This window comes from Nicotiana tabacum, chromosome 20 (assembly GCF_000715075.1).
Source record: "Nicotiana tabacum cultivar K326 chromosome 20, ASM71507v2, whole genome shotgun sequence".
Taxonomy (NCBI): domain Eukaryota; kingdom Viridiplantae; phylum Streptophyta; class Magnoliopsida; order Solanales; family Solanaceae; genus Nicotiana; species Nicotiana tabacum.
This window is the reverse complement of record NC_134099.1, coordinates 87,885,289-87,907,652: the sequence shown is the minus strand read 5'-3', so window position 1 is coordinate 87,907,652 and position 22,364 is coordinate 87,885,289. Positions and strand designations below refer to the sequence as shown.

The following is a 22,364-nucleotide window of genomic DNA, read 5'->3' as shown; positions in this document are numbered from 1 at the left end:
TATTTGATGTATTTAAGTTATTTTTGGCTAGTTTTGAGCTGTTCGAAGGTTGGTACGTGCGAGATAGTATTTTTGGAGCATCGCTTGGCTTGCTCGCTATTGGAATTGGCTTGTTCGAGGTAAGTAACACTTCTAAACTTAGTGCTGAGGGTATGAAACCCCGAAATGCGAGCTATGTGATTGGTGTTGAGGTGATGCACATGCTAGGTGACGGGCGTGTGGGTGTGCACCATGTGAATTGTTACTCCGTTATTTATATGATACTGTGTAGTTACCTGATCTTACCTGTAACCATGAAATTTCTACGTACTTGAGCTATTGAGCTGCGATCCATGTTAGAAACCATATCTGGGCTACATGCTTATTCTGTTGGGTCTCACTGAGGTCATTTCCGCTGTTGAGTTATCTACTTTTATGGCTTTATATACTTAGTTATATGTATTCATATGCATATCATATCTCAGTCACTGTTACCATTTTTGGTACATTATATCATTATTTTGAGCTAGTTTCATGGCTTTGTGAGCTCGAAGGACTAGAGAGATTGATGAATGAGTGAGGTCGAGGGCCTGATTATAAGTGACATTTATGGGATCAGGCTGTACACCGCAACGGTTATACTGATCATAGCGCTTGGGCTGAAGGAGCTCCTCCAGAGTCTGCACACACCCCCAGTGAGCGCGACTGATTATATTGATGGATGAATCTTTCCTAGATATAGATCTTATCCGAAGCATTTAAATACATGGAGATGGATCTTCCCCACGGGCTGGATTTGGCCCTACTCAGTACTGAGTGACTGATGGTCAGTTGATGTATATATTCCGGGATGGATCTTCCCTAGGCAGGATCAGTCATATACAATACCGAGTGATTGAGCATGATGAGTGGAAAGTGTGAGACAGTGAGATTCAGTACTTTGAGAGTGCGAGTACATGAGTTCATCTATGAGATACATTGCATTGACATGCACACATGCCATACATGCATAGAGATGCATTTTCTTCATGTTCTACGGTATCACGTCATTCATGACTTCTCACACATATTGACATATGGGCATAGAGAGGTATTTTACACTTGCTATCTGAAAAAAAATGAAATATCTTATTTATTGTTGAAAGGATTTTTGGAAAAAAATTCAGTTTTCGAACTTACTCATATTTTCGATGATTTCGGTAAAGAATTTGGATTTTCACTGATATACTTGAAAAGCGGAACTATTTTTTAGGAAACTATGAAAACGTTGAGAATTTTACCTCGGAGTTAATTATTTTATAATTGCTTTACGTTGTTATGAACGGTTGTTGGCTATTGGTGTTGGACCCGTCCTTTGTTCCAGCTCGTCACTACATTCAACCAAAGGTTAGGTTTGCTATTTATTGAGTACATGAGTTCAGTTGTACTCATACTACACTTGCATGCAGATATACATGAGTTCGGTTGTACATGAGTTCAGTTGTAACTGCCTCTTGTTCATGGTAGCCTTAGAATATAAAAATCTGTTTATGTACTTTCAAAGAGATGATTTATTTATTTCATACCAACTTTGTAAATTCTGATTTTAGAAGCTCATGATTTGTACTCCAGTCCTTGGGAAATGTATAAGATTAAGATAATTTGTTTATTTATATTGTCTTAATAATTTCATTGGAATTGAATAGTTGTTAATTGGCTTACCTAGCGGGTTGGGTTAGGTACCATCGCGACTAGTTGGATTTTACGCGTGACACTTTGTTATTATTGAAAGTAAAAAACAATTTGTTCCAGTATGATTTAAATGTTGTTGTCACTATAATAGACGAAATAAACCATCAACCTATTGGCCTTTGTTTGCTCTTACCAGTAGAAAGAGATGTTGACATCAAATTTTAGATCGAAGAGAGGCTCAAAAATTGTAAAAAAAAATGCAGCTACAGAGGATCGAACTACCCTTCAATAATACAGAATAGTACACCACTATACCAGTGAACTAATGCAATATTACTTTTCAAACAGTATCATTTGGATTATTTTATATAATTAATCTGTTTGGATTTCAATTGACTGCATATCACTATTTAATAAAAATTTTTGGTGAAGTAGTATCGGATGACACCGCATAAGCAAAGGTGCATCCGCCCCTGACTACATGTAATCTTAATAATGGTTAGACATGTACAAAAAGGCTGTCTGTATTATACTTTGTAAAAGTAAAGCACAAGATAGATGCAACATGAAGAATAAATCCAAAGGAATTAAAAAAAAATAAAAATCCAAAGGAATTTGAACGAAATGAAGTAATCATTAATTGGAGAAAAAATAATAATATGCCGCCAAAGTATTTGGCTGACACCCAAAGCACCTCTAACCAAAAGTCCTAGTCAGCAAATAAGGTCTTATGATATAAACGAATTAGCAGAGCATAAGAAATAAATAAAAATATACAAACAATTTCCAACTTGCAATAAAACAAAATGCTAACCACTAAGAAATAGTACTATTCAAAAAGTGATTACTGGAAAAAAGAGCAAATGTGTAAGAGATACTGCCAAATCATCACCGCCTACTGCCACCATTCATCACCGTTATGAATTTAGAGGCAGATGCAATGTACAATTCACGAATCCAGTATATTTTACGCGGAACGTACAAATATATAATATATGAAAAATTATTAGAATTGTAACAAACCTTTAACTTCGACCCAAGATTACAAAAGTGCATTCAGTGAAAACATAAATATTTAACCTATCAAATTTAAATACTGAATCCGCCTATAATTCGTGGCCATGCAAAGCAGCCATTGCCACCACACCAAGTTTTTGCAGATTCAACTTAACAACTGTATCTGTGAACATTTTAGTGTCTTCTCCAGTATTCCCTTCTGGAATATCAACAATGTATGACTCTAAAACAATGGTGTAAATTTTCCCATCTTTCTTGAACTCATTCACTGATGTAACTGATCTGTAATTATTCAGCCTATGCTCACCCCCTACAACTCGAAAGCTAAGGATATGTTTCTCGTCGTCTAAAATCTCTAGGCGTTCTGTACTCGTGGATGCAGGTATTCCTGATACGACTGTCACTTCCCTTATGCTGCCGACCTCACCGTCACCTATAATTAAGACATAATATAATTAAATAATTAAAAGTGTGTTATTCTAATTGATTAAAATTTTTAGATTAAATGATCACGCATTTCAAATATGATGCCTACACCAAGTAAAGGTGGAGCAACGTGGATGCAAATGGAATTGACTCCTCTTCATCGACCATTTATAACGTGTAAATAAGGATTCATTAACTTTTTTATATATATAAACTTTTGAATTTACTTGACATAAGAGAAGATTCTAATGTATTATTAAGAAAAAAGGTGGTTCAAAAATTTCTTTAGACCATAAGCTTGAAAACAAGGTGTTGCACATTCACCTAATAAGGATCTTGGGATCAAATATCATGCCGAAAAAGTTAAGATAAAAAATAAAAAATTCACGCATTTGGCGTATGAAGTGGAATAAGACCCAGCAGTGAGGGGAAATATTATTAAGACATAATATAATTGTTTAATCACACACTTCAATACCTGCAGTCATCTTGCAGCTTTTGATGAAGTGCTTGTACTTCTCAGGGTTGTCAAAGCGGCGGACGAAGGGCCATACGACATGCGCGGGTGCATCAATGTGTTGGGTAATAAGAGAAGTGCAAGTGTTGGGGAGATGGTCAAAGGTATGGTAATTGCGAATCAATGGCTCCAATTCTGCAAATTCTTCTTCTGTTAGCCCTTGAGGAACTTGGTCTGCACCATCCATTTTCGCAAATCTTATGGATTAAAAGGAGAAAATGGTTGGTTTTCTTAAATCACCAAATCAGAATTATATTAATATGAAATTGGCTAAGTCTGGGACTCGGGGGTTGATATGGAGGTCGCTGATACTTGATAAGTCTCCTTTCTTTAGTTTGCTTTGGACAATAGGAAAAGGTGTTATAGGCTTTTGTTGGGACAAATACAAGTGATGCTATGTGGGAATGGACTGTTTGGCTTTGTTTGTGCGTGTATATATATAGAGAGATATCTTTATATTTAAGTTATCTTTTATTTCATATTTTTTTGAGAGATGTCATAATTTAACCTGCAAGCAGGTTATATAGTTTTATTTGATTGTATAAATATTTTTTCTATTAAAATAATGACATCCCGGTGCACTAAACTCCCTCTATACATGGGTCCGGGGAAGGACTAAACCACAAGGGTTTTAGGACCGATATGGCCATTTCTTTCCATACTATAACCAAGTTGTCAGAAGTGAGCATTGTCTTTTTGCTAAACGAGGGATTAAATTAAAAACGAATAAAAAGATTAATGTTGTTGACCATGTCATTACTAGATCTAGAAAGAATGTAACATGCACAAATATAAAATATGTATATTTATTTCGAGCCAATGTTAGCATTGAACTGGTAAAGATCAATTGTTTTTTTATGGAGTGTTCTTTTTGTAGATACCTATGCGTTAACAAAACTATGAAATATTGATACTGAAACACGAAACTTTTCACTTAAAATGTGTTGTCTATGTTTTATGTCGTCTATTGCACTGTCCACTAGTTTGAGATTAGAGACAAATTTCCTCTATATGTGAGTTAAAACCCCAGCTAAATAAAGTGCAAAAATAAAGTTTGAGCCCAGTAAATTAGGTGCAATTTGATAAAATTCATGAATTTTAACTAATGAAATTGGAATAGATAATTCCAATATATTCAATAATATAAAATAGCAAAACACGTGCAACTATATTCTGTACAAAAAATACGTTCTTAAGTAAAAGTAAACATTAATACCTACTTCACCGAAAGTGCTCAAGTACAGTAAGAAAAGTAGAAAACGGTAAATTACACATGAAGAACATACTTTACATTTAATGTTATGTATCGAAAATAAAAAAATCAGATATTTTAAAAGTGAACTAGAACAAAATTCTATGATTATGCAAGTTTATTATTCTAAAAATCACATTACTTCTGAAAGTTAAATATGTTTCATTTTTTATTAAATAAAAGAAAGAAAAAACTATATTTTTGAAGAGGGATTATAATTTTGATGGTTTTGGCAGCATTCACAAATAAAAAACTCTTAAGTATTCACCTTTTTGATTTAATTTATTTTTACTCTATTTACATTACATATATAGATGCTGAAGATTCAATTGAACTCCGTCACTAATAACATGATTTGTAAATTAGAAGAAAGAATAGGGCAATAGGGTAAAAACAAAAGAGGACAAACAGCCTAAAAGAATGGTGTAGCGTAGTCGCAATTGTTGAATAGTTATATTCGTGAATCATGTGAGGAGTTTAACAAACTACCTCGATTGATCCAAACTCAACTTTCTAGCATTCAACCCTGCCCACAAAATTTCGAATAACAATTTAGACATAAAATGCAAAATTATTTATCTCATATTTGATGAACCTTTTAACTTTAAGATTTGTAATTCTGAGACTAATTATACTATAATTATAATATTATTTTTATACCAAATAATTATACCACGATTGTGGTAATTCCGAGATTTTTATACCAGATATTTCTTTGAACTTTGAAGTATGAATTACTTTCTTTTATCTTTTGTTCTTTTGGTTTCCGCAACCTTATTTAATACTACTGTTCTTCTTTGAAATTCTTTCTGTTTAGGTTATAATAAATAAAATTCAGCAGCAACGATAGTTACTCCAATATTTTGATGCATGTAAAGATGTATATCTCTTTTACAGTGTTTTTGGAACGACCCAACCTATTGTTTTGAGTATTTGCATTTCTATATATATATATATATATATATATATATATATATATATATATATATATATATATATATATATACAATCTTTGGAAAGTACTTCGTTTGTGTTGAACTAATAGTTTTAATTTGTGACAGGAATATTATACAACAGGGCCGGGGATAAACTTTTTCTTTTTTGATGATGATGATGATGTTCTGATAGTTTACGCATATCTTGACTATTTTATTGGTACTTAGTATCTCTTACCAACACAAATACATGATAACTCTATTCATCGAAGGTTAAGCTGATGGGAAACTACTGTCACACCTCCTTTTTCCGCACCCGATGGGGGTGCAGGGGAGTTTTTTCCAATTAAAGGACAATCGAAACGGGATTGGTTTATTTGTTTCAGAGTCGCCACTTGGGAGATTTAGGGTGTCCCAAGTCACCAATTTTAATCCCGAATCGAGGAAATGAATGACTCCATATTATAGTCTGCGTACCAGAAATCCGGATAAGGAATTCTGTTAACCCGGGAGAAGGTGTTAGGCATTCCCGAGTTCCGTGGTTCTAGCACGGTCGCTCAACTGTTATATTTGGCTTATTTATCTGATTTTAAATACATGTCAAACCTACGTGCAAGTTTTAAACTCTTGACCGCTATTATTATTATTTTTTACGAGAATTGCAACGTCGTGAAAATATACCTCGAACCACGTTACATCAATGCACCCGTGGTTATTGACATATCTCGACTCGGTTGAGATTTGGATTTGGGTCACATAAATGTGCACCCGAATTAAGAAAAATAAATTATTAAGACGCGCCTAAAGCAACTAACGTATTGTTATTTTGGGGAAGGCCGTAAAATTTGCTAAACGGCATGTCCCGAATTCTAAGTATTTTTAATATATATACATTTAGAGGGCCCCGCAGCTTCTACATTTTTTGTTTGTCGAGGCTCGTCTCACTTATTATTAAAAGGAATTTACAACGTCATGGAAATGCATCTCGGGCCACGCCATAATCAATATACCCGTGATTAGAGACACATTTCGATTCCGTTGAGATTTTTAGATTTGGGTCACATAAATGTGCACCCGAGTTTAGGAAAATTAAATTATTAAAGGCGCGCCTGAAGCAACTAGCGCATTATTATTTTGGGTAGGGCCGTGAATTTTGCTAAACGGCCCGTCCCGGAATCTAAGTGTTTAATACATATATTTTGTGAGGGCTCCGCAATCTGTACATTTTTTATTTTTGGCGAAGCTAGTCTCGTTTTTATTTTAAAGGGTAAACAGGGTGTCATTTTTGTGCTTTTAACAATACTAAAACTCAAAGCTTCTTTACAATTAAAATCCCATAACTTGTTAGAAGTTTTTTAATAAAGGGAGTTTAGCGAATGAGTGTTTCGGGAGTAGTAAGAGCGTGTACTAATAATAATTTTGTCCGAATGACCTAAGCAAGGAAATGATGAACAGCTTAACATCCAACTTGTGTCATAGAACAACTAGTCCAATTTAATCAAATGACATCGGATAAACAAAAATCACATAACGCAAAATGAGCAAAAATGCATACGATGAAAACATAAGCAGAAAATTATCATATCAATTTATATATTGCATCTTCGAACATTTAACGTAACATTTCCTTATCAAATACTTGAGGTTTACTAACCTTTAAACCCCGGCAAACTCAGGACGACAAACACGACCCCGACGGAATTCAAGCCAGACCTCACTGGACGCGGAACAACGACGAAACCTCGGAACAAACTCGACGTACCGGACCTCGACGAACCCAAGGCGACCTCGATGGAAATAGAAAGCTTGGACCAAAACTGTTGCTGCTGCTGGATTTTGCGACGCAACAGGCTATCTCGAGAAAAATGCAACAGAAAGGGGTCGTTTGGATGCGAGGAAGGAGTAGCTGTGCGTTGCTTGGAAGCGCAGCAACGACTGCTTGGCACGCAGCAGTAGGGTGGTGGTGTTTGGACGATGAGGGGGGAGCTGTTGGTCGTGGTCAGTAGGGTCGTTGATGCTGCAGCTGTTCCGGCGAGGAAGCAACAGCTGCTGCGTGATAGCAGCGGACGTGGGGGTGTGACTGGTTCAGTTGACGACGCAGTAGGGTTTTGGGTGTTTGTTGACGGGGGTCGACTGGTTTGGGTTGTGACAGAGAGGGGTCAGCTGGGGAGGGTTTGGAGGTGGAACGAGGGTGGTCGTTTGGGTGGTGGTTATGGCGTGGAGGTGACGGGTTGTTTGGTCGTTGATGGTGGTGATGGAGGAGATGCGTATGGAGCTAGGAGGAGGAGGGTGGTTGCCGGTGGGTTTGGACGCGGGGTCGTTAGGGTTTGGTCGTGGGGGAGTCGGGTTTTCCTGCCCTTTCGTAGGTTTTTCTTCTTCTTCTTTATGAAGAAGAAGATCTACAGTACATGTTTTTTTTTTTTAAAAAAAATCCCAGTCCTCTTTGCTTTGGCCCTTTGTCCGTGTATTTGATACACAATGCCCAGAAAAATGAGCCCCACGCGTGGTGGAGTTCAAGGTTTGTGTCCCCCACGCGTGGTGGGGTTCCCCATGTGTCCTGGACACGGTTTATTATGGGCTAGGTCCGAAATTAGGCCTAAAACCGGGTAGTTTGAACCCGAATATTATTCTTTTGCCCGGACCCGAGAAATAGGAAAACGTTGCTTAACTAGTCCTATGTAAGCAAAATAACTACCAAAAATAAGACTAGTATTCAAACAAAACTATATATTTTTTAAATATTTTTTCAAGATTTAAAATAGCTACAAAATATTAATAAAACTATTTTTGTAATTTTCGTTTTTTAAATATTAAGATAAAATATGAAGTAATGTTTTTTTGTATTTTTCAAAATTATAATGACTGCAAACATTAATAGAACTATATTTTTTTTGTAATTTTCGAATTTATATAAAGTACCAAAATAAAGTACAATTTTTGTATTTTTCAAGTTTATGAGAGATACATAAACTAAAATTTATATATATATTTTTTGAAATTTTCTTTTTGCAACGAAATAAAGTAAAAATAGTTAAAATAGCTATACTAGACCCAATTTCACATATTCATGCTAAAAATGTGAAAATTCTCGGGGAGGGTCAAAAATCACGTGCTTACAACTACCACTAGCATATTTTGCTTTTGCTGAAATTTGAATATAATATCTCATGATTCTCCTCCTATTTCATTGATCACGGCTTTCTTAAGTACTACATTAGCAGATAAACAAACACTTGCAAAGAAGAGTTAAATGATTTAATTTCAGATAAACCAGTTTGGAAGTTAGTTTAATCATTGTGCAAATGAAATAAAATAATTAAATGATCACATTATTGTCAAGGAGTTCTAGCTCGTCTAATATCAAAGAATGTTTACACCACTCCATTCATACTTGCCTTAAAAGTCTTGGTTACATGATAAGATTCTTTTATGATATCAAAGTTAAAACTTTGATAATCCCTCGTTGCCGCGGGGTAATTAACCATGATATGACAAGAAGTGAATTTGTTCGAACAATGCACGTAGTTAGTTAACGACCCGATTATTTTGAGTTCTAGCTCCCCATTTCATGATTTGAGAACTTTCATAGGGCTATTAGATGGTTATGACTTGCCTACGTGGTTCGTGTTGAGTTCCGAAAAGTTTAAATGTGATTTTTTAAAGAAAACTTAATCTTTGAACTTGAAAATGATTAGAGTTGATCACGATCAACATTGTTGGTAAACAACTTGGGATCAATATTTTGATAATTTTGCAGGTTCGTATGATGATATTGGACTTGTACGTATATTTAGCTAGTGTCCTGGTTGACTCGAGGGTATTTCACCGCTTTATGTGAAAAATTGAAATTTTAAAGTATGAACTTTAAAATCTTTGAGTTTTGATGTTTGGTTCTTGATTTTAAATGTTATTTTGATGATTTGAGCTTACGAACAAGTTCGAATGATGTTATTATATTATACTTGTGTGGATGTTTGGATTGGGGCCCAAGGGGTTTAAGTGAGTTTCAGACTATTTTGGAAGAGAGTTAAGTTGCAATTACGATGGTGTGTTTGCAAATGCTAGCCAAGCATGTACATGTGCTAGCTTGCATTTTCAATACTGGGAGTTGGGGCAGCTTCGCATTTGCGAGTCATTTGTCACATTTGCGACAGTCACAATTGCGATACTTGTGTTGTAATTGCGAGTTTTGAGGCTCTGGCGTTGGGTCGCTTGTTCGCTTTTGTGAGGGGTCGACCTTCGCATTTGCGAGTCATTTGTCGTATTTATGGCTATCGTAATTGTGAGTTCTGAGGTTAAGGGTGTCACGCCCCGACCTTGGTGAACGCGACTGGCGCTTGACCGAGACATCCAAGTCAAGCAAGCCTACTTGATGCTTTCTACCCAACCTTACTCATGAACAATTTAAGAACCGGTAGTAGGAAATAGACATGAAAAGAGTAAAGTGTTCCACATCCTTTATCCATTACTTATAGAAGCTTTATTTACAATTTTTAAAATATTACAAGTTTATAATTATGAAGGGAAAATATGTTCGGCAACTTCAACATTTGCAGTTCATTACCCCAAACCGATCACCACCCACAACCTCTCTATGGAGCCTCTAAGTATAACAGAAGAGTAGAGTGGAAGTGTCGGCGATACGTCCTCGGCTGTACCTCAAAACACAATATGCAAAAAAATGTCATAAGGCCCCGAAGTAGAATAAATCTCACCAAGTCTGCTGAGTAGAGGGTAACTGCTAACGAGGATCAGAACCGCCTACTGAGGAACCACCTGCGTCTATTATGTCACGACCCAAACCGATGGGCCGCGACGGGCACCCGGTACTTTACTCAATTGAGTACCAACATAACATATATTTTCATGTCATACTATCATAGATAACTGAGCCGGAAGGCTTCCGTGAAATAAGTAGAATACAACATATGATACCAATTTATACATAAGACATACGTGCCTATAAGACCAAAATAACCACTCGTATACTGAACATAGGCCGACAAGGCCATATAATCTTTTACGTATATGACATCTATCTACAAGCCTCTAAGAATATATAATTTTTATAAAGGTCAGGACAGAGTCCCGCCATACCAAACAATACACGTCTAAATCATACTAACCAAACAAGCAATTTCGAAGCAAATGGAGCGCACCAACATCTCCGTTGAGCTGATAGCCTATCTGGAGGGCTCTCGACCTGTCTATCGGGACATGCGGGCAGAAACGCAGCGTCCCCAGGCAAAATGGATGTCAGTACGAATAATGTACCAAGTATGTAAGACCCATAAATAAGTACATAACAAACATGGAAGAAATATAGAATAAATGACTCAACCTGTAATTTTGGATAACTCTGTAATTCATGAAATTATTATAGTGTCATGCATATGCGTATGAATGTCATGTCGTACATAGGTACATGTTTCATAACATCATCAGGCCTTTGAGGGCATCTTATCGTATCATCTCGGCCACTGTGGGCAAAATCATCAACGTATACTAGCCGATCAAGTGGTGGTGCGTACATAACGTTGTAACCTTTTTTCCATATCCCATATATATATATATATATATATATATATATATATATATATATATATATATATATATATATATGCGTATATAATGCCATTTGGTCATGGGTCAATGTACATGTATAAATGAATGCAATGCATGAGAAGTACGTAAATAAAATCTCTCGGAACGTCATAAGACCATTATGCCTTTGATTAATGTCATGAAGTAAACTTTATTAACTTATGTATTTTCTGAGACCCATGAACAGAAGATATAATAATATGTCACATGGGAAATCAAGAACATTGACACCCCTAGTAGTTCTATCAATAGAGTCATTTATGAAAGCTGTGTGTTTGCTCGTTTCGTTTATATCATTTTGATCAAGCCAAAAAGAAAGAAGAGATAGCCTTAAAATACCAGGAGTAGGGAAAAATCCGTATGATATTCTTGGAAAAGGTTGCACCGTATTCCTTTAGAACTGCAAAATCTTTCGTTGCTAAGGTGCTAATAATTTCTCGTTCGAATTGTTTTGTTGCAATAAATTTTGTTGAAAACTTGTTGGATTATGTTTAGCGTCTGTTTTGAAAAATGTCTGAATTAGGAAGAGGGTTATATGATTTTTTACTTGATCAAATGAAGCTAAACCGGATATTATCGCTCGGACCATATTTTATTCCAAATTGACAACCTTTAACGAAACTCACTTTACTTGATTCCTTTATCCTTTATCCTTCACGGCACTTACTTATCGTTTGTTATAAAATAGCATAAATGCGTATAACCTCAACAAAATCTCATCCCAGAGCTTACATCGATTAACATACGACGAAACTTTAATGTATAAAAATGCGGGATGTAACATTTTATTTCTGAGCATTCATCAATTTATTTATGGCGTACTTTCATGTACGAATATGTGGTGTAATATCATTCCGCCCTTTGGAACATTCATCCTCGAATGCTGACTGATGCACTTATCATTTTCATAACCCATTGCGAATACTTAAATATTCTCCTTGCCATTTAGGCAACTGTTCTTAAATTCAAAGGCCAGGGCATTTCCCTCTTTAAGCATCTTTCTCATACCACGACTTGTAGTCGGAATCATTCTAATATCGTAAATATTGCTATCTTTTATCATGCAACCTGTACGACTCTAACTTTATGTGTGCGCCTATGCGACTCTTCTCTTCTCTTTCCTCCCGCTTTTAGCCAATCTCTAGGCTTCACTTTGTGAACATATATAAAATTATGTCAAGCTGTCCCTCTGGGCGTCATTAGCTATACTTCATCTAAGTAGGCCATAATATACCATAATTCTTACTTCGATTTATCATTACTGAGGTCTGCTACCAAACTCCAGGTTACTCTCGTTGCTTATCCTAAGTTTTTTTTTAATGATTCTTCATTACTGTTCATCTTAAGACTGATGGCCTAATCTCATCTCGCACTTTGCAGATTTTATCCATCCATTATTGATTCACCTTGATGTTGATCTTAATTTACCACTGATAACTTGACCTCTTATGTAACACCGCCGCTAGGGCTCACGTCTCATCGGGGAACATCTGGAGTAATTTCCATAATCATATTCCATAGTAACCCAATGTGGTTCACCTTACGTGGGTATTTTAATCCTGTACAATTCATGAAATCATTACTCAATCGAAGGCCCAAACGTCATCCTTTATTTATCACAAATACACCTTTATTCTACTACCAGGGCATCATTCTATCTCTTCTAAATGCTATTAGTCTTAAACTTCATTTGAGTTCATTCAGGCTATACTGAACTTGCCCTCTTGTTTTCGTGGCTTTACTTATCCATTCTCATCACCTTCCCACTCGCCCTTTCTTATCCTTACTCATGTCTTCCTAAAATCCTGTCGCTTTACCACACTTTAGCTTGGGAGTTACACATATCTATTTATACTACTCACAACCTTCATTCCACTTGCTTGCACTATAGATTCCCTTATGTTATTATGGAATATCAAGCGGGACATCACATCGTCTCTAACTCTTCTTTACTCTCTTGACTAGGCCTCTTGATACTTAGGAACCATAGGCTGGAAGGTATTCCACTGAGGATGCCGCTATTATTCCTAGAAACTGAATCCCCCGCTTCTAGCCTTTTATCCGAAGTATGGACTATTCACAACCTTCTACATTTGAGTATCTTGTACGTTGTTCACCTTTACCTTACTTACCTTAAAATCTTGCATCGTATCTTATATTTCTTTCATGACATCCCTTCCACATAGGTATAATTCACGTCCACAACTTGAAGCTCTATTATAATACTTTCACCTCTGGTGCATACATTGTAACACCCCGTACATTAAGCTTAGGTATGAATGAGTTAAAGGAGTAGTAAGGTTATATTTTTTATATGTGAAGTCCCATCGGGATGATTATGGGTGAAAATAGTTGTTTCAAAATAAAGATGGAAAGTGAGGTGCATAAGATTTGACAAAATCGACTAAGTTTGCAGAAGGTCCATATTGCAGCAGGTTTTAGTGAAAATGTGTAAGGAATTTGTGAACACTCAAAGCACGAAAGTTGTATTCCTTTGAAATATCTTTCCAACGATATATTGTGGAGCCCAAATGGAGCTCTGTGCAAAAAGTTATGCCCGTTTTATAGTGGACGACTTGGGAAGTCATTTTTAGCCTTATTTCGTCCCCCACAGCCCCAAAACATAAAAACTTGCTTTAGAAAGGGAAGTTCTCAAAAACCTAATTCCTTAAAGGTCCCTCCACTACCAAGGTAAGTTCTAATGGTGATTCTAAGTTAATTTCAATTTCCCAACATCTTATTATTATGGGTAAAACCTCCATATCATTAGATATTCGATTGGGACATCGTTGTTGAGAGAAGGAACCCTAGAACTCGAATTCAAGGGGATTGAACTTCAAAAAGGTAATTTCTTCACCCTCTAATTGATTCTAGCATTGGATTAATGATTATAGACTCTAGTTCATGAGATATGAGTTGATGAGTTTGATAGAAAAACATGAATGGTTATAGGTTTGTGGTGTTGATTGTTCATTATTGGTTAAGGGTGTTGTTTACCTTATGGGTGATAAATAATAATGTTGATTATAACCATATGAGACTTTAGAATTTATTTAGGAGCAAGAGAATGTGTTATTGGGTGTAGAAACACCATTAATAAGGACTATGAAGCTTTATGCCACCAAGTGTTTGAGAGAATGCCTAAGTGACCAAAACATGAGTATTATTGCTAATATGGAATCCCTTTGACTTGTATTGATATAGATTGAAGTTGAAAGGGTTGGCGAATGTTGTATTACGCTCAAGAGCAGGAAGTTAAGGTATGTGAGGCTAACTCTCTATTACGACGTATCGATTGTCTCAGAAATATAGTTAAGCCTAGTTCCTTGAATAGTTGTAGAGCTTCTTTTCTCTAGCTTCATAACTCATTCATGACTTTCATTCTGAACGTTGTGATCTCAGTTCGTATTCAATATAGACTTGGGTTCGATGTCCCTAAGTCTCAGTATAGCTTACTCAGCATATCATAAATAGTTGAAGTTTCAGTGTTCATAATCAGTTCAAGAATACATGTCTCATTTTAGTCCTATTTAGTATTCCAGTATTATGTAACTCAGTATGATTCAGTATTCCAGTATTATGTAACTCAGTGTGATCCAGTATTCCAGTATCATGTAACTCAACGTGATTCAATATTTCACTATTATGTATTGCAGTATGATTCTCAATTCCTAATTTTAAATCCCCAAATGTCGAACACCTATATTTGGGCCTGAGGCCGCAGTTTATGCTTTATGCACTTTGGGCCTGAGGCCGCAGTTTTGTATACGTACACACACACACACACACACACACACACACACACACACACACACACACACACACACACACACACACACACACACATATATATATATATATATATATATATATATATATATATATATATATATATATATATATATATATATATATATATATATATTGGGCCTGAGGCCACAGTTTAATATTCAGATAAACAGGTTGTTCATCATTCAGAAAAGGGAGTATTCATATCCTTACTTCCTTTGTTCAGTTCAGTTATTAGTTTTAAGTTCACTTCAGTTATTAGCTATCAGTTATCATTTCAGTTACCAGTTATCAGTTCAGTTATCCGTTATCAGCCATTAGTTATCATTTCAGTTTCAGTTTTAATAGTTATCATTTTAGTTATCAATTATCAATTCTTAGTTATCAGCTTAGTTTCAGTTTCAGCATTTATAATTCTTTCTTTCAGTTGCTTTACATATCAGTGCAATTCAAATGTACTAACGTCCCTTTTGCCTGGGGCCTGCATCTCACAATGCAGGTAATGATTTACAGTTTAACGATTCAGTGAGCTAGGACTCTCATATCAGCTAGTTGGTGATCCCCAGTTCTTTCGGGGCATTATCATTACTTTACATCCTTTCAGTATTTACAGATAGTTAGTGTTTTCAGTACTTCAATAGAGGATTCATAGACTACAGTAACAGTTAGACAGAGTCTCAAGTTTTTCATGTTAACCTATATTTGCTACAAATATGTTTCAGAAATTATATTAGTATTTCCGTACTTTGATTTATATCATTCAGACTTTTAGTATATCAACAGGTGTTAGTTTATCTTCCGCATTTAGTATGTTATGATATCACATGTTGATTCAGCCAGCCAGTTGGTTCGCTCGGTCAAATGCAGTCAGGCACTAAGTGTCGTGTTACGTCCAGGCCCAAGTTCGGGGCGTGGCATACATGATTATATGGGAGCTCCATACTGACTTCTTATGAGGCCGGTACGTTTCTAACTCTGGATCATTAATCAAATAATTCTTTTCGTTCCTTCTCAGCTTTCTTTAAATGTAAGCTATTACTTTTCCTGGTCTTTCTGCCCTCTTGTTGCGTGCGTACTTAGCTTATCTTAGTTCCCACGCATGTCAGAGTTTTCGTGCAACTTATATCATCTCGAATATTACTTTTGATTTTACTCCCGTTCATTAGCCACGATAGGTGCCACTTTTTTATGAGGTGCATACAATGTTGTTGTGGTACATTTGTTACAAGACAATTTCTTCTTTAGGTCACTGTTCTTAGGTTGAAGCCTTCTTCCTTATTTTCATCAGCTAGTCTTTCATTGTATTACTTAGGGAGGACCCTCTGACTCTTGTGAAGCTGCGAGCTTATTACATTGTATACTCGACATAATTTTTGATGTCCTTCCTCGCCTATAATTATCCATAGTTACTTACCTCCATTCCCTTGTGCTTGTAGGGTTGCTTATGAACTTGATATTTGATAGTCTTCCTAGTGGCATTCTCTTTTATTTCAGTAATACTTATACGATACCTTTAACGATCCCAACTCCTATCTGAAAATTTCTCAAGGATCACGATGTCATATCTACGAGACTGAATTCCCCATGTTGGGGTTCACTATGTTTATCTTGCACGATCTGTTGATTTGTCTATATCCTTTTGTTTAGCCATAATGATGCTCTTCCTAAATTAACTACTAACTACTCGTTGGCCCATTCTCTTATCAATATTTCCGCGTTATCTTTCTTGATTTATTTCTTTGTCTTAACTTACACCTCACATTATCTCCTTATTTATGAATAATAGTCCGGACAGGAACCCTTACTTCCTTTCCTTGACGTTGTGGTTGCATAATATTCTAGAATCAGAGAATATCTGTGGGATTTGAATAAGTGCAATCTCATTCCTTTCTTATTTTTATTGGATTCTTCCTTTACCATTCCATAGCTACTAGAACCACTTAATTCTGACTTATTGCCACATTGCTCCATATTCCCCCCTTTAGGGAAGTTCTAAGATTTAGCGCTGCGACGATCTACCTACATATGTTTTACCTCTGCATCTTTAGCGTCCTTTCATATCATCGATGAACCTTACTTTCCTTGCGATTATCCTTCTGGTAGTCGCGTTGGAGTCACGAACTTATTTCTCGAAATGAGGATATACTGTTTTTTCTTTTTGATACACCGTTGTCATCCATGTATTTCATATTACTCATAATGTTTCATTAACTCTCTTCTTATTTTCTTGCTAACATTTATTTCTATCACTTCATTTTGAAAACTCGAACAAGATATTCTTTTGCTTTTAGCTCCCCTTTCCTCCATCCACTGGCTCTTTGGGTTGCCTAACATTCTCTCTTTACTAGGTACGGGAGTCACACTAAGGTAATATTTATCACTTCCAGGCTTCCAGTGCCTATCTTTGTAATATTTTTTTTGAACATTCTAGTTTTCATATCTAGCTGTACTATTCTAGAGTGCATCATCTGGGTGTCTCATAAGGAGATCTATTAGCACCTTTGCAATATCCTTTGGAAATGTGTACTAATTCAAAAAATCCATTCACCATTTTGGGTCACTCTAACCCCAGCCGGATCCTGATATTCCGTCATTCTCTTAAACTACACCTGTCAGCCCCTATATGGCATAATTGAAATAGATGTGATCAATTATATATATCTCCATTGCTGTTGAAGGTAACTCAAAATGCTTATATTTCTCTGCTTGAATTGTAGATACTGTTAATCGTCACTAACTAGACACCTCATACCCTTCTTCACCTTGCTTATTTTACTTGCTGAAACTTGTGTCTACCTTCCGAATATCTTATTCCTTTTTACCGTAAGAGTGGATAGGCATTCTTGCCTTAGGGATCCTTATCAAGAAGTACACATCTTTAGTATATACATGACATGTTGAATACCTTATATTTATCCATCATAAGCACGATGCAAAAATCGAGTTCCTCTGACTCAAACTCTTCCATAGCTATATCTCTTACCAACCGTCTTTTGGATGAGGGTATCGTCTTATTACGAATAGAAGTTAGGAGTTTGAATTCTTATAAGTGATATCTATCACACTATTTAGATTAAGAAGAAAGAGTGATAGTCCTAAATGCCCTGTAGCATCCTACTTATAGTGTAGTTCACGACACACCCATAAACAAGACTCTACTAGACACGGCTTGTAGACTCCCTAGGATAGAACTACTCTAATACCACTTTTGTCATGATTTAAATCGATGGGCCGCAACGGGAACCTGGTACCTTACTCAACTGAGTACCAACATAATGTAACTTTTCATGTCATACTATAATAGATAACTGAGCCAGAAGGTTGCCGTGAGATAAGTAGAATACAACATGTGATACTAACTTATACATAAGACATACGGGCCTATACGACGAAAATAACCACTCGTATACTGAACATAGGCCGACAAGGACATACAATCTTTTACGTACATGACATCTGTCTACAAGCATTTAAGAATACATAATTTTCATAAAGGTTGGGACATAGTCCTGCCATACCAAACAATACACGTCTAAATCATACTAATCAAATAAGCAACTCTGAAGCAAATGGAGCGCACCAACATCTTCCGTTGAGCTGATAGCCTACCTGGAGGGCCCTCGACCTATCTATTGGGATGTGCAGGCATGAAACGCAGTGTCCCCAGGCAAAAGGGACATCAGTATGTTTAATGTACCGAGTATGTAAGGAACATAAATAACTACATAACAGATATGGAAGAAATATAGAATAAATGACTCAACCTGTAAGTCTGAATAACTCTGTAATTCATGAAATAATTATAGTGTCATGCATATGCGTATGAATGTCATGTCCTGCATAAGTACATGTCTCATAACATGATCAGGCCTCTGAGGGCGTCCCATCGTATCATCTCGGCCATTGTGGGCAAAATTATCAACGTATACCAGTTGATCAGGTGGTGATGTATACATAATGCTGTAACCTTTTTCCATATCACATATATATATATACACACACACACACATGTGTATGTAACGCCATCTGGTCATGGGTCAATGTACATGTATAAATGAAAGCAATGAATGAGAAGTACGTAAATAAAATCTCACGAAATGTCATAAGACCATTATGCCTTTGATTAATGTCATGAAGTAAACTTTATCAACTTACGCATTTTCTGAGACCCATGAACAAAATATATAATAATATGTCACATGTGAAATCAAGAACATAGACACCTCTAGTACTTCTATGAATAACATCATTTATAAAAGCTGTGCATTTTCTCGTTTCGTTTATATCTTTGGATCATGGCAAAAAGAAAGAAGGGATAACCTTAATATACCTGGAGTAGGGAAAAATTCATATGATATTCGTGGAAAAGGTTGCACCGTATTCCTTTAGAATCGCAAAATCTTTCGTTGCTAAGGTGCTAATAATTTCTCGTTGGAAATGTTTTGTTGTAAGAAATTTTGTTGAAAACATGTTGGATTAAGTTTAACATCTGTTTTGAAAAATGTCTGAATTAGGAAGAAGGTTATGTGATTTCTTACTTGATCAAATGAATCCAAACTTACTAAATGTCTTACACGTAATTGTTATATGTATATTACGTTAGATGGCCACCTTTCAATCAAGATTGTGAGTCATTTACTTTTACTATGGGGCTTGTACACGGCGAAATCAAAAGACTTGATTTCTCGCTATCAAGACATTCCGGAAGCATGCCCCGGGACCCCGAGGGTGGGAGGCCGCGACTGAGTTCTCGGCCTCAGGGCTCGTTGAAGGCCACTCGAAGGAAATAAAGAACGAAGTCAGGATAGAGGGGGAAACCCCCTAGGCACATGGCTACATCTGACAGGCCCAACCTATCTGGAGCCTATGCTGAGGCATCACGTCAAGCCATCCCATCGCCGTACTTTGTAATTAATCTCCACTTGCTTGTAGCCGAGTCTCCCCTTCTATATAAAGGGGACTCGCCCTACATTGTAAGGGGCGGATATTGCTCCATTTCTCCACAAGTATAATAATATCTCTCTCTCTTTTCTTCTAAGTTGTTCGCTCTCATTGGTCCGAGGCCGCTTTAGCATTTATCATTCTCTTATCCGTTCTTCACTACTTTGCTCAATATTGGTAACATAGAGCCTTGCTTGATCATATCTCTGCCTGTTATCCCATTTCCAACTGCCCCTAATAGTCCGAGATCGATACTAATGCTGACCCCGAGGTCCAATCGACCATCTATGCACCCGGGCAACAGCCCCCTTCGATTTGGTTACTGCCTCTTTTTAACTCGAGCTCCATCGTTAAACTTTACATTCTTAGCATAAATTGCTTTAACAACTAGCTCGAGAATAGATCACGTAATTTTAGAATCCCATTTACAAATTTAATTGTTGTAATAATTTTCACGGTAAACAGTTTAGCGCCCACCGTGAGGCTAAAAATAATAGTGATTATTTTCTTGCTGATTTTGCTGCAAAAACTCGAGTTATCTTTCACACGTCTTCTTTCCTAGAATCTTCACTTTCAGGGCAAGACGTCTGGCTCGACTAGTGAAATTATAAGCCGAAACCACAAAAGCGACGGAGAAGAGGACATGACCAACCTAGTGTCCAGTGCACCCCCGGGATCAATCCGAGCGAAATGGAGGGGTCCCAGCATTGTGTCCACATGATTATAGGAGGAACTAACGATCTCCAAGGACCCAAGTCCAAACGAATGAAAACATCCGCTACAGAAGAGGGACCGGCCCAAAAACGCTTATCCAAAGAAACCCTCATATTCAGCGAAGAGGATCTCGAGGCCATGGGGGAACTGCATAATGATGCACTGGTGATCTCGTTTCTCTTAAACAACACAAGGATAAAGCGCGTGCTTGTGGACCCGGGCAGTTCGGCCAACATAATCAGGTTAGAAGTAGTAAAACAGCTGGGGTTGCTCGATCAAGTTGTTCCCATCCGTCGAATCCTCCATGGGTTCAACATGATCGGAGAAGCAAAGAAAGGAGAAATCACCCTCCCGATCAACACGTCTGGCACAACCCAGAACACCAAGTTTCAAGTCATCGACAACGTTAAAAGATACAACGCCTTGCTTGGCAGGCCTTAGATACACAATATAAGGGCAGTGCCCTCGACCTTGCACCAGGTGATAAGGTTCCCCACAATGGACGACATCACGACGATACATGGAGAACAACGGGCAGCAAGGGAAATGTTTGCGGTCCACCATGAAATGCGAACCCCCATACACTCGGCCTCATACAAGGAGAGACGCATGCAGACTCTTGGAGACGATGAGGAAGATTTCTTCGCCCCCAAACTTTCGTCGCCCCCGAAGAATCAGATGCGACCAAGTCAACAGTCGAAGAGCTGGAGCACATCGTTCTGATCGAGAACCTCCCAGATCGCAAGGTAAACTTGGGAACGGGGCTGACCGCCGAACTCAGGACATGGTTTATTAAATTTCTTAGTAATAATATCGACTGTTTTTGCCTGGTCCCACCTAGATATGACAGGGATCCCATCCGAAATAACATGCGACAATGGGAGGAAATTCATCGGGAGCTAGGTGACATTGTTCCTTGAGGGCACTAATATCAAAAGGATCCTTTCAACCCCATACCACCCTTGTGCGAACGGCCAGGCCGAATCCACAAATAAAACCATCATTCAAAACCTGAAGAAGAAATTAGAAAGCGCTAAGGGAAAATGGCGAGAAACGCAGCCCGAGGTACTATGGGCATATCAGATAACTCAAACATCAAGCATATGGGAGACACATTTCTATCTAGTGTATGGTGCTGAAGCACTAATACCAATAGAGGTCGGGGAACCAAGCGCCAGATTCCAGCATGCCATAGAAAAATCAAACCACGAGGCCATGGCAACGGCCCTCGAGCTGCTTGATGAAAGATGGGAGGCCTCCCTGGTTCGGATGGCCGTCGAGTAGCAGAAAATCGAAAGATACTACAACAGGAGAACGAACCTCCGATATTTCGAAATAGGAGACTTGGTCCTAAGAAAGGTTACTCTCAACACCCAAAACCCCAATAAAGGGAAGCTAGGCCAGAATTGGGAAGGGTCGTACCGTGTCCTCGAGATAGTTGGCAAAGACTCCTATAAGCTTGGCACCATAGAAGGTGAGCATCTCCCGAGCAACTAGAATGTGTCGATGCTCAGGCGGT

At 37.3% G+C, this 22,364-nt stretch overlaps 1 protein-coding gene across 1 annotated transcript; it reads right to left on the bottom strand.

The window, feature by feature from the left end:
- Positions 1–2,620: 2,620 nt before the first annotated feature.
- Positions 2,621–4,015, bottom strand: LOC107815995 (abscisic acid receptor PYL2). The gene is made up of 2 exons (XM_016641653.2): positions 3,572–4,015; positions 2,621–3,100 (listed from the first exon to the last, which is right to left on the bottom strand). Exons 1-2 carry the CDS (start codon positions 3,795–3,797, stop codon positions 2,757–2,759), a joined length of 570 nt encoding a protein of 189 aa, XP_016497139.1. The 5' UTR covers positions 3,798–4,015; the 3' UTR covers positions 2,621–2,756.
- Between the last annotated feature and the right edge of the window lie 18,349 nt (positions 4,016–22,364).

Excerpts from the sequence above, each read along its gene's own strand:
- LOC107815995 (XM_016641653.2), bottom strand. The coding sequence starts at position 3,797 with ATGGATGGTGCAGACCAAGTTCCTCAAGGGCTAACAGAAGAAGAATTT. Across the intron at positions 3,101-3,571 it reads AAGCTGCAAGATGACTGCAG|GTGACGGTGAGGTCGGCAGC; the intron begins GTATTGAAGTGT and ends TCTTAATTATAG.